General features: G+C 44.1%; 1 protein-coding gene across 10 annotated transcripts in view; it reads left to right on the forward strand.

The window, feature by feature from the left end:
* FAM120B (family with sequence similarity 120 member B) overlaps positions 1-13,124 on the forward strand; it is an 84,881-nt gene that overhangs the window by 27,466 nt on the left and 44,291 nt on the right. For 9 of the 10 annotated variants that reach the window (XR_002087829.2, XR_002087827.2, XR_009455763.1 and 6 more), the window contains exons 5-6: positions 302-474; positions 6,223-6,315. Coding sequence is in view for 6 of the 10 variants with exons in the window: in XM_019479873.2 (XP_019335418.2) it covers positions 302-474; positions 6,223-6,315 (266 nt within the window). In the remaining 4 variants the exon portion in view is untranslated. The remainder of the gene's footprint in view (positions 1-301; positions 475-6,222; positions 6,316-13,124) is intronic. The other variant, XM_019479872.2, reaches the window with a different exon arrangement.

Consider the following 13,124-nt stretch of genomic DNA (forward strand, 5'->3'; position numbering starts at 1 on the left):
CACTTGGGGAAGGGCATTAATGTTGTCAGTTGCTTTTTCTTTTTGGTTCAGGTTTGCCCATAGTGATGTTGCAAGCAAATCAAACCTGGTGTGTTAAAAGCATGAGTCTACCATGGAATTGCAGCCCAGTGTTTTTTAAATACTTGTATTAATTCAGTTCAGTTAATATTCATGTTCTAGTCCCTGCAAGCTTAAAGAGCCAGGCATTTGTTTCTTTCTAACGTTTAGTTCAGATGGGAAAGTTTTAGTTTTATTTTACTACAGCCAAAATGAAAACAGTTGATTTTTTTTTTTTTTATAGGTGAAATGCCTAGTTTGAGAACGCTCTGGCTTGGCAAAGGACCAGACATAGAAAATCAACGGTATAGCACATTTCTGGCATGCTTTCATCTTCAGGATATGGTGGAGGAGCTCAAGGCTCTGAAAGCACCTGTTGCAGCTGTCTGTTGCCTGTTGATGTACCTCTTGCTGCAGGTGAGGTGAATGGTTACTTTACATCCAGCACTTGCAGTTCATACTGCAGTTGACTTTCTGATAATCATTGCTAGTCAGGGCCTGTTTCTCTCTTGCTTGTTAGCCCAGACAGATGATGAGCTTGATAGTACAGTGTTATAAATTTTAATTTGTTATACTTGACCTGTGTTAGCTTATAGAAGAAAATACTGTATTTCCATAATAATGTCTTATTTCTCAAATGCCCGTGAACAGACCATCTGAACAGACCATCTGTATGGCCATAGTAGACCTTTTTGATCAGTTCTCATGACTTTTTCACACCTCAGCTCACCCTTTTTACAGGCTATAATTCATGGCTGCAGCTATATACATTAAACTTTTACTTACTGTAATAGTAAGTAATGTGAGCAGCCATGTAATTCTGGCATCAGTCTAAACTATCAACTACCAATGAACTAACTAAAGCAGTACAGATACCAGAGATGTTTACCCTGGTTTAATGCTTAACTGGGTATTAAATGGAGTGAATTATACTGATGCAAGTCACTTTACTTGGATATAAATCCTGTAAAAAAACTATAACAGTTGTACATCAGTATAAATTATGCCAACTCAGGCCAGATCCAGGGTGGGTACACTGATGCAGTCGTACCCTTGTTTGATTCTGGGTCCACCCAGAGTTGAAAACCAACTGCCTAGCAGTGGCAGCAACATTTCTACTCAGAATTTCTACTGTCTCCCAGCACAAGCCATTTTCAAAATCCTAGATCCATCCATGTGCCATGTTTTTTGTGTTGTTAGTTCTAGTCAGTTTCAGCTATCCTCGTGTAGCCAGTTGCTCAAATGATTACCTGCGCTCAAGTCACTTAGGTCCCACATGCTATAATTAGGGGTTTACTGAACTCAAGGGGGCTGGACAATTTCACAGGCAGTTCCTGGGGCCAGCTGCCATTTTCATGGGCTCAGTGTAGAGGGCCTCCCCCACAGCTCTGATTGGCCAAGGGGCCTCAGCAGTCCCGCCCCTCCCTGTAGATTGCCAGATGGCCTGGAACTTTGACTTAATTACCCTGATTAAGCCTGGGGAAGCCATTAATCCACATGTTATTAAGCATGGATTAATGGCTTTTCCAGGATTAATCAGGGTAATTAAGCTGTGGTTTCAGGGCATTTCCAAGCCAGGAGGCTGCCCAGGAAGCTGCAGTGGAGTTCTGGGCTGGCTGTGGCTGGCAGCTAGAAGGCTGCAAGTGGCTGTACCAGGATCCACTCTGGTACATGCTCTGTAAGTGCTCTGGTATGGGGTGCATGATAAGATCCTTCAGTGCCTCTCCAGCAAAACCATGGAGGTGATTCTTCTACTCTACTCAGCACTGGTGAGACCACAGCTGGAGTACTACATCCAGTTCTGGGCACCGCACTTTAACAAGGACATAGACAAGTTTGACAGATTCCAAATAAGAGCCACTGTATGATCAGCGTCTTAAAAGGCATACGAGCAAAGGCTGAGGGATCTGGGACTCTTCAGCCTGAGGAAAAGAAGGCTGAGATGGGACCTGGTAGCAGTTTACTGCTGCACTAGGGGAGTACATCAAGGGCTCGATGAGCAACTGTTCAGTAGGCACCCAAGGGGAAAACCAGGAGTAAAGGCCACAAACTCCTGGAAGATTGATTCAGGCTCAACATTAGGAAAAACTTCTTCACAGTCAGGGTGTCCAGACTGTGGAATAAGCTCCCTCCAGAGGTGGTGCAATTGCCTACCCTGGAAATCTTCAAGAGGAGACTAGACAGTCACCTTGCTGGGGTTGCTGACCCCCCAGTTATCTTTCCTGCTTGGTGCAGGGGGCTGAACCCAATGATCTTCCAAGGTCCATTCTGGTCTTACAATCTATTAATCTATAAATCCTGGTTTTCTCTGTTTAAAAACTGCAAATTCTCTGATAAAAAATGCAACTTCTCTGCATAAAACACCACAAATCTGCATTTTCCATGATTAAAATGAAATGCCTATATATGTATGTATGTATGTATGTATGCATGTATACATGCATGTATATTTTATTGATATATTTACAATTTGGAAGCAGTTTGGAAGCCTTCCAGTGCCCTAGTCACTGTAATAAAATAAATCTTAAATACCTATACATTTTAGCAGTTGATTTTGGATTTTTATCATGCAAAATCAGAGCTCCCGCTGCTCCCTTAGCTCACCCGGACACGGGTCCACAGCTGCGGCTGTCCCCCAACAGCTTTGTGGCTCTGAGCAGCCCTGATATGCTGGTGGCCTGCCCATGCCATTGCCCCTTGCTCCCAGCCCTACTGGTGCTCCACACCCACAGCCCTGCTGGTGTCCCTCACTTCCCACCCACAGCCCCCTGCCCCCATGCAGCCCTGCCAGAGGGGGCCCCCAGCTGCCAGGACTACGGGGCCAGGGCCTCGAATCTGCAGCCCCCTGCCACCCACAACAGCACATAAGCCCCTGTTGCCACATGTGGCAGGCAGCGGCTGCTGCGGTGGAACAGAGTGCAAAGCTTGGCTGCCCTTCCCCAATGGCCAGCACAGCCGAAGCAGAGCCCATTGTGGAGACAGATGCAGGCTGTCTGCTGTGGGCTCAGGCTCTGCTGCCCTCCCCCCGGGGCCTCTGTAGCCCAGCAGGTGGGACCCGGTGTGACAGGACAGAGTGGGGCTGGGTGGGGAAACTCGTTGCCAGTGCTGGGAACTTTTGCGCTGCTCTGGCGAGGTGCTCCCTGCCTCTTGGCAGCAGTGAAGAGTAGACCTCCACACTGCTACCCCCTCTACTGCCAGGTGAGCAGGGGGCAACTCGCCAGGGCAGCGCAGGACTCCCAGTGGCGGCATTGAGTTTGCCCACCCTGCTCTGCCCTGCCACGTCGGGTCCTACATGCTGGGCCACAGAGGGCCCAGGGTGAGGGCAGCAGGTGGGCAGCCCCAAGCCTGCAGCAGGCAGCCTGCCCCTACCCCACGCACAGATCTGGGGTCAGGTGCTTCCCCTGGGAGTGCATGCATTGGTGAGGTGTCAGTTCCCACACCGCCCCCCTGGACGAGCTGCCCATAGCCTCATCCTGCTCCCTGCCAGGGCCTTGTGGCTGTGCATTCTGGCCCCAAGTCCCATGTACCACCCCAGGTGGGCAGTAGCCCCAGCCTTGCCCCACTTCCTCTCTCACTATGGGGGCCTCAGTTCCGTCATCACCCCCCTCCCCTGCCAGACTTAAGTGTGGGGAGCTGCTCTCCAGGCTGCCTCGTGGCATGTACGTGTGCACATGCACATGGTGCCCCCTGTTTATTGCCATCCTTTTCTCTCCTCGACCCCTTGCAGGCTGGAACTCTGCCATCTTGTAAGGGGAAATGCACCATTTCCTGTGTTTTTTTCCTTAAAATGAGAAAATCCAGGTTTTTCTCCTTAAAATGAAAAAATGTGGGTTTTACCATTTTTTTCCATGGCGTAGGAAGAAACCCAAAATAAAGCATTTTTCAGAAATTAATATTTTGACATGTTAGTTAGTTCATCTCAGGTTATCTGACTAGTTGTGAATAACCCAATGAAAGTAATATACAGGTTTCCCTCGCTATATGCTGTGCATGTGTTCCTGGAAAATGGCGCATAACTCAAATTCTCATAAAGGGAACCCACTTTAAAATGTAACAGATAAGGATAAGTTCCAAGACCTCAACTGTACTGACCCCCAGGCCCATTTGTACCACTTTTACAGAACAATTTTGGTACTTACCAACAGCAGACAGTACACACAAGCACAGGGCACTATCATAATGGGGATGGCAACTACAGAAACACGTCACAGACAATGAGTGAGGGGCACAGATCCGCACAAGAAACTGTATTTTAGTGTGTGTCACTCCCACAATGCACTGCACAAAGCAGCTGACTCTGGGCTTCTGCCACACCAGTCGCATAAGAGCGAATTTACCTCACATGTAACAAATTTTTAGTATAAAAAGGGTCATTACATAAGAGCAAATTCGCACATACGGAACCCACATAAAGCGAGGGAAACCTGTACGTACCAAAAAAGCCAAAACAATTTTTTTCAGCTCACTTATTAGCATAAGCAGAATTTTTATTAAAATAATTTTTCTGTAGTTGTTCTATAGTAGTTTTTTTCTTTGGCTATACATACTAGAGTTTGAGGGTTTAACAGTTGCCCCTTGCTTGCATTTTCGTACCTGCCTTGAAAATAAAAATAGAGCAGGGTAGAATAATGTTGGTAAGAATATTAGCAGATCTTACCAGCCAATCAGTTGTCAGTTTTTCTTTGCGAAGTTTAGCAGAGCTTTTATACATCTGATGGAGTAAAGTGTTTCCTACAAAAGCTTATGCCTTTCTGAACAAGTTAGTCTTCAAGGGCCCCCCCTGCCCTACCATCTGCCAGACCTTTCAGAGAGAGAAGTGCTCACAGTGAGGATCAGCAGGTTATTTCTAATGCAGAATTTGCCAGATTTGTGATGCTGTCACTGATTTGGGGGTAGGGTAAGGTTAGGTTGGGGGGGATATTAAACTTTTTTTAATACCAGGTAAGAAAAGTAAGTGAAGTCCCTATGTTTCTTGTCTTCCTCAGTTCCTTTCCATTGATGACAAATTGAACCATTAAAAGAAAGGCAATGCCAAGTTATAGGACACATCCCACCTGTATTCCAACCTCCAAATGGCACATTTCCACTGACAATGCAGATTCTGTATCTTCATAAAAACCTCCAAGTAATAAGAAATCATACAGTGCCCACCATATTGACCTTCCTCACAGCATAACTCAGAACCTATAACAATATCAACTGTATTATTACATACTCAGCCGTGACATGTTTAGAAGTTAAGCGCATATCTTTTTTATGGCAGGAGTATAGGAAGTCATAATCCTGTTAGAGCTGTGCTGCACAGAAGCTTAAGAAGCAGCACCACAGGGCCAGTAGCTGATGTGGAGGCACAGAGCTCCTACAGAAATGGTCCTGTCCCTCTGTTGGATCACCAAGACCTGTGGATCTGGGAATCAGACATTTTGTCTCTCTGTAGGGGCAAGCTCCGCACTTCCCTGCTATCAGAAATATTTGAAGGAAAATGTTAGATGTATCTTGGTTTTGTCCCACTAGAGTTGCCCTTTTTTTTCCTGAGTGAGATGTGATTTTGTTTTTCCTCCATTTTTCTCCAAAACTTTAAATTCTCTCTCCTTCTGCTTCAGCCCCCAGGAAAAAAATGAAAGCACTCTAAATTAATATTATCTGAAGTAATAAAATATATTTTTAATTGTTATAATTTTTAACAATGTAGCAAGTTTTTGACAACTTTTAACTGATAGCTCAGTACAACATTTGAGTTAAGTCATACTAGCCATCATAACTGTGATCCACTCTAAGTGGTCTTCATTTGGAAGAGAGTTATTGTTGTAGTGTTAAGATATTTTATACCTCTGAAATAACATTATTGTTAGAACATGTTTGGTATTACATTTACTGTTAAATGCCCTGGTGCTAAGGAAAAAAGAGGGCAAACATGAAACTGAACTTTGTAGGGAGGGGGAAGGAAGTGGTGACTGGAAATAGTAAAAAGCTAGACATTTGGTGTTGCGAAAGTAAGTTCTTCATTTACAGTCCTTGTTGCTGGAATGTACTTACACAGTTAGTAGGGCAGAGATTTAAAAAAAAAAGCGTTACTTGTTTGCGCAATGATAGAGACCACTTTGCAAAAAGTTTTTTTTTTTTCTTCCATAGCTCACAGCTAGTATTATTTCATCTCTGTTTCAGGTAGACAGCCTTTCTCTAGAGGATTTGAATGCATTTGTGGCTCAGACTCTGTGCCTGCAGGGGATGTCGGCTGCTCAGCTATCAGGTTTGCAGGTACAGACCTGACTGATTGACTAACGCAATGCTAGTAACTCTAGGGTAAAAAGTGTGGTTCTCTTTTTGGGCATTCTTTTGCATTACGATATTTGAAGGGTTGGGAATTGAGAGTCAGGGTAATAACAGGCATATTGTTTTCTGTAATTTGTGCAGTTCACCTGTGTTCGTGAATTATGCAGTGTGCTAAATTTAAAGGAGTTATTTCTAATGGTTAGAAACCCAGAAATAGGGAATCAGCAAATCTTAATTTTGTTCTTAATTGAGGCACTGATTGCTGATATTACCAAATGCAAATCACTTAACCCCTCTGTGGTTCACTTTACCCAACTACTAATCCAAATTTACTTCACATAACTGTTGCAGGGATTATGGTTAAATATCTGGCAAATACTTCTGAGATCTTTGGATGAAAGGTACTCTGATAAGTGCCAAGCAGTAGCACCAGAGTAGGCCTGCAACAAAGACTGAAATGTTTCTATACTAGCACCACTTTTCCAGTTGCTTATAGTTTTATTTTTTTAAAGTTCCTTTCAAACTTGTATTTATTCTTACACTGAACTTCTTGACTCTTTGTTTCAGAATGACTATACTGTTGACTAATGGAGGAGTTGGGAGTGAATGCATGTAGTCTGTTACAGCATTGGAGGTCTCTTTGTGGAGACTTTGAAAAAATCAGTTATTTTGAAGTATCCAAAGAGAAAAAATGCTTGGGTTTTTTTCTTCATAGTGCAATCAGAAATAGTAAAATTTTCTACAGTGTGCTTTGAATTGGAAATTACAGTGTTTGGGCTCTTTCAGATCAGATAAATTGTGCTGTTTCATCTCGTGACATACAGAAAAGTATTGTTTTAATATGTAAAGGCAGTATGTTAATGCACATTTGTACATAACAAGAGTGCTCCATTTTTTTCAGAGGACTATAAAGCATTTGGAAATGTAAACTGTACAAAGGTACTGCATAAAATAAGGTTCACCATATGTACTAAAACAGCGGTGCTCAACCTTTTGCCTTGGCAGGCCATAATGGGCAGTGCCTAGTCCATCCTTGGGCCAGATCTGGCTGGTGGTCCTGATCCAGTGTCTGGCAGATGTAGCAGGCACCATCTGGCCACACAGAGGTGAGCGGAGGACAGGCTGAACCTAACATAGCCCCACAGGTGAAAGGAGCTTGACCCAGCCCTGTGGCCTGGCTCTGACTAGCCCTGTAGAGCTTGGGGTTTGGGAATTTTGGCAGGAGCCAGTGTTGCTGTAGTAATGGTCACACTGCTTCAGCTGTTAAATTTCTAGACCTGTGGAAAGCCCAGAAGGCCAGATATGATGGCTCTGCAGGCCAGAGGTTGAGCACTCCTGTATTGAAGAGCTAACTTAGTTGTGAAGGCTTATTTAAGCGTCCAGTGCTGTGAAAATCCTCATTTGGAATGAAAATATACTGCTGTTTCTGAGCACAAGAGGACTCTGTTCAAGGTGCAGTAGAATCCTTTAGTCATGGTTTCCTTATTTTTGTGATACGTGGACAAAACCTTCATGGTAATCATAGTGAAAGAAGTGGTATCTGTTTGACTTAAGGGTTAACATTTGGAGTGGAGAATAAAAATATAAAGTAATTTAAATGCATGATGAGATGATGGATGTTTACAAAGTCAGGCTGAGATGTGGAAAAAGGAAATGTGAGAAAATGTATTAAATTAGATAAAGTACTGAGGTCAGTGTGAGGTACCAGTATGTTGCTGCTGTTGGTAGAACAGGAATGATTCTTGTGGGTAAAATTGCCTATATTTGTAGGGGTGCCAAGAATCTTCATTAGGATTGGAGAACCCCAGTACACCAAAAATTGCAAATATATATGAAGACCAGAACTCTCACATAAATTGCATGTTCCAGTATTGGTCTGACATATTGTGACAGGATAATCACACAGGAAAAACACATTCAGTTAAATATGCTGTACTGAACTGGAAGCAGAAGGATGAACTGTCAGGTTTACTGCCTGCATGACTTGAGGCAGGTCACTTAACTTTTCAATGTCTGCATCTCCCAATTTGCAAAATTATTGTCACAACAACTATTTTGGATAGATGGGGGCTGTGAGATTTAATTAATAAACATTTGTAAAAGGTTTTGAAATACCAAAGGTAGATGCTTTATAGAAGTGCAAAACATAATGACTATTTTTTTTCATGGCCAAAGAAGTTAGTGAATAAATGATTTTTAGCCATGTTAGTCTGAAGTCAAGTAGAAGCAGGGTAGATTTGCACCTTACAAACTAAACAAAGTGGATCCATATATAAAGAGAAAGCATTTCTTATGTTAACTACATCTCTCTGTTCATAGATAGCACCACACTCACCCAAATGAAATGGACTGCAGCCAGTCTACACAGGAAGTACTACATGTATATAGATCTGTTTGGTTAGTCTATAAAGTGCAGATATACTCTGCCTTTTAGTTTTCAAGAATTCAATAACAGTCATGGAACTTATAACTTGGGCTCATTTTGAATTTTTTATTGAAGTAAATGGATAAGAGTTTTCCTTTCTGGTCTTCATGAATCAACATGCACAAAAACAACTGCCTAGGAGTTAACCTTCAGTATATAGTAATGAAGTAACATAAATTGTGCCTCTTGCATATCTGATAATGCAAGGGCTCTTTTCAGGCTTAATTACAAAGAACTTTAAAGGGATTTGATGTTGCAACATGCCCTGTGGCATAGACAGAGTATGCATGTCTTAGTTATTTGCTAATCACTCTGGAGTTTGGGTTTTATAAAGAGGTTAATAGGGTGTGTCTTAAGTTTGCCTATTTAAGAGTTTTGGGTATGCAAAATGCAGGTGGGAGGTGTTTGAAAGTGGGTGGAGCCTTATTACAGATTCTGACAATCTGCTGGCATACCTCCAGATGGCTTAATTAACCTTGAACAGGTCATGGCACAGTTTTAAAGAGACTTTTTCTTGGTAATAAGGCAAATGAGCTGTTTGTATGTGGTATGCTTTTTGTTACTGTCCACTGTTCATGGGTGTACTGGAAAGGAATTCCAAAAATGCTCTTTTCCCTGTGTCCTGCCTCTACCTGTCCTGTCCTAACAGATCAAATCCAACCTTTTTTTATACATTTCTGTGAAATTCATCATGGAATTAGTATGCTGGAGAGCAAGCATTACATCTGCACAACTTAGGAAGGAAAACAAACATTGAAATTTGAGGAGCTTTCAAAAAATGAAACATTGATTCTTATGCAGAAATCATAGTGCTTCATAATGCTTAATCCTTGGACTCTAATGCTTGGAATCTGGAAGTGTTTTTTCTTTAGCCTAACAAGACAGTTTTCAATAAAAACTGAAAGCCAGCAGAGCATAAGCATGAAGTGTTGCCATATTTTTAATATGTTTCTAGGTGTACTTACAGGTGCTTTAATGTGCCTTTGTAGTGTTCCCTGAGGTTACGTTTCTCTCAATTAGATGCTGCTTTGTTTGAGCAGTTTAAGGTTTTGGGGCCACTACTGTCCTTGGCACTACTGTCCTTGTCCATTGTGGTGCGGATACTGAGAAGAATTTTGCCATTGTGTTATAGGACTACACAGTGTAGTTGTACAGTTCTATCCTACCAAACAACCTGTGTGACCGTGGGCTCTTTACCTGAGGATGCTGACGACTTTTAAAAGGATTGGTCTGCATCCAATACTGCCTGTTTCTGGTTAAGACTTAGTGATAAAGTCACAAAAGTTTTTAAAGGGGTCACTCCATTTTGGAGGAAGAAGTTATTTTGGGACACTGAAACAAGCAAAAAAGCCTCTGGAGTTCTTTCAGTCTCTGAATGAACGTGTGAGTAACTTACCTGAAATTTAGCCAGTAATTTAGGGTCATGTAACTATAGCCACATGTTACAAAGGGCCAACAAGCCCAGTCTATTTGCTCAAGGCATTTTTTTCTTTCTGTACTCCTGTGTCATGTACTTCTTCCTCATCTTCTACCTCTGTAACCAATACAGCTATCTGTTATAGCATGCCTCACTGTGGATACTTAAGAGGGAAAGACTAGCCTTTACAGCTCCCTTTGCTTGGCTAGCTAACATGGGCATGGCTTTTTTACTTTCCTCCGGTACAGGAGGCTACTTGTGAACACTTCAGGCTAAAATAAGCACCCCAAAAGGTCACAGTGGATCCCCAAAGTTAACAGGGTATGTGTACACCAGGCTGCACAGAGCCCTAACAAAGACCAGGGCCTGGGTGGTGGCAGCAGATACCTGAGACTTGAGGGTGTGCTCCAGGAAGGGGATTGGCCAGATGTAGGCGCCCTAGGGGAGACGGCCAAAGTGTGGTTTTTGGTCGGGTGCAGTGAGGCGGGTGGCTCAGTGCAGGAGTGCCCCCTACTTGCCTGCCATAGAAGCAGAACTAAAAAAAAATGCAACCAAATCAATAGTAAGGCAGCAAGACATCTTGATTCTTTCTTTCTTTCTTTTCCCTTCTCCTGTTTTTGGATGATCATAGTGGAGAATGGCTTGTTATTTCAAATGTGGTTTCACTGTGTGAAGGACCCTTTGCCCAAAATAAGAATTGGCTTTCACATTTGAACATGGTGAAACCCTGGGAGTTTTCTCTTTTCAGGGTAAGAGAACTTCAGTGCTGAAAAAATCTGGAAAACTGCCATTTCTGAGCAGTTCTTGTTAAGACATTGCAGTTAAGAGTTTCATCTTCGTGTGTGTGTGTGTGTGTGTGTGTGTGTGTGTGTGTGTGTGTGTGTGTGTACACGTACTTTTCCAGTAGCACCTGATGTTGGTCAAATGAAAGATGTCTTGAGTCTTAACATCCTGTATCTGCATACCTACTGTTTTGCTTTGCCTGTATAATTAAATCTTAATAGCCAATTAATAGTTCCCACCTTAACCTTTTCAACAATGTCACCTTGCCTTTGTCTTGTGCTGGTACCAGACCCTTCAAGGTGAGGCTGCTGAAATGTTCTTCCTCCTCTGTGCATTCCTTCTGAGATGCAGGGGCAAGTGCAGTTCATACTCATGTGTTCCTCTGGGCTTTACCTGTCTGTGTCTCCAAATGTTCTGAGGTGGAGAGCTTGTTTTAAAATGTACTCCATGTCCTCCTCTCTTCGGACATCTGTGTCAGACGCTATTTGTGCCATAGGGAGGGCTAATCTCTTCCAAGATGCTCTGTGTGAAGCACATTAAACCTTACTGCATCTGAAGAAACCCAAAAGAGGCTGGGAGCCCTCTATCTCTACTTAAGTGGTTGCAAGACCACATGGATCTGAATGCAAGATGGAAAATATGGTGTTGGCACTGGTCAACTTTGGGTTTTGGAAAAAAGGATTTTCTGGAGAAGGTTCCAGTCTCATTTCTGCATATGATTCATTCCTAAACAAATACAGTCTTGACATGCAATCAGACTCCCTCAGGACCATCTGAGAGAGAAACCATTAGATCACCATAGTTTGCTTTGAAAAAAGGTAGTATGAAACAAAAGGCTTCTTTTAGCTCAGGGGTGGGCAATAATCTGGGCCCATGGGCCACATAAGCAGTTTTGTTGAGGTGTTGCAGGCCAGGTCAGGACCCCACCCCCCATCCTCTGCAACAACTCATCAAAACTCCCTATGTGGGATAGGGCCGCAGGCTGGCTGGGAGTGGTGTTCAGGAGTGGGAAGGATGGATGAGGCCAGGGTCACAGAGTAGTGACAGCGCAAGGCCAGGGCACGGGGCAGAGCCCTGATCTGCAGCCTATACACCCTTGCAATGGGTGCAGGTTCCACAGGTAGGGGCATGCACAGAACAGATTGTGGCTCTGCTCCAGCTCAGCCCAGCCCCATGCCATCACTGCCCCAAGATCCTGGGGTCTCCATGGAGACTGGCCAGGAGCCATGAGAGCAGGGTGCTTCAGTCGCATCTGCCCAGCAAAGTGCCCTGCCTATACAGTTCTCGGACAGTCTCCGTGGAGACCCCCAGGCTCTTGGGGTGGTAACAGCACAAAGCCAGGGCTAGGGCAGAGCCCTGGTTCTGCAGGCAGGGATGTGTGTTGAGTGCATTGTGGCTCTGCCCTGGCCCCGGCCCCACACTTTCACTGCCTCAAGATCCCAGGGTCTCCCACCCACCCATCCCGCTCCCAAATACTGCTCTGTGCTAGCCAATGGCCTAATCCCAGCTACCTGGCCTGAGCACCCTGCCCACATGTCCCACCCCCAGCAGTGGGTGTGGCCCGGGGTGCACAGGCAGCAGGCCTGGGTCCAGCAGCAGCAGCAGCTGGAATGAGCCTCTGCCACCTCTGGGGCTGCTGGGAAATGGAGTTAGGCAGCTGCACCACCCTAGCCCCGCTGCACACCCAGACATGCACCACAGCTGGGCACATGTGGGCTGAATCCAGCCCATGGGGTGTATTTTGCCCACCCCTGCATTAGCTGTATCCACATCAACTGGAATGTGTACTTTAAGGATCTTGAGCAGAGATCCCTACAATTACAGTACAATCCCAAAACCGTAGTTACTGCAATCAACAAAGCCAGATACAGACCTCGCACCAACCTGCTATAATACCAACCCCAGGACAAGGACAACAGAATCCTTCTGGTTGTCAGCTCTAGCTCCTGTCTTGAACACCTTAGACACATCATTAATGACCTCTAACCGCTCTTGGAAAAGGATGACTGTCTCAAAGTAGTCAATAGGTACAAACCTGTCCTGGTTTACAGCCCCCAAAGTTGAAAGGTATCTCTCAAGCAAAAGACTACCTAATTCCCAGTCTCACTGAGGTACCAGGCCTTGCAGTGGATTCAGATAACTTCTGTGCCCCAGCATCAATACAGACCG

This window comes from Alligator mississippiensis, chromosome 1 (assembly GCF_030867095.1).
Source record: "Alligator mississippiensis isolate rAllMis1 chromosome 1, rAllMis1, whole genome shotgun sequence".
NCBI lineage: Eukaryota > Metazoa > Chordata > Crocodylia > Alligatoridae > Alligator > Alligator mississippiensis.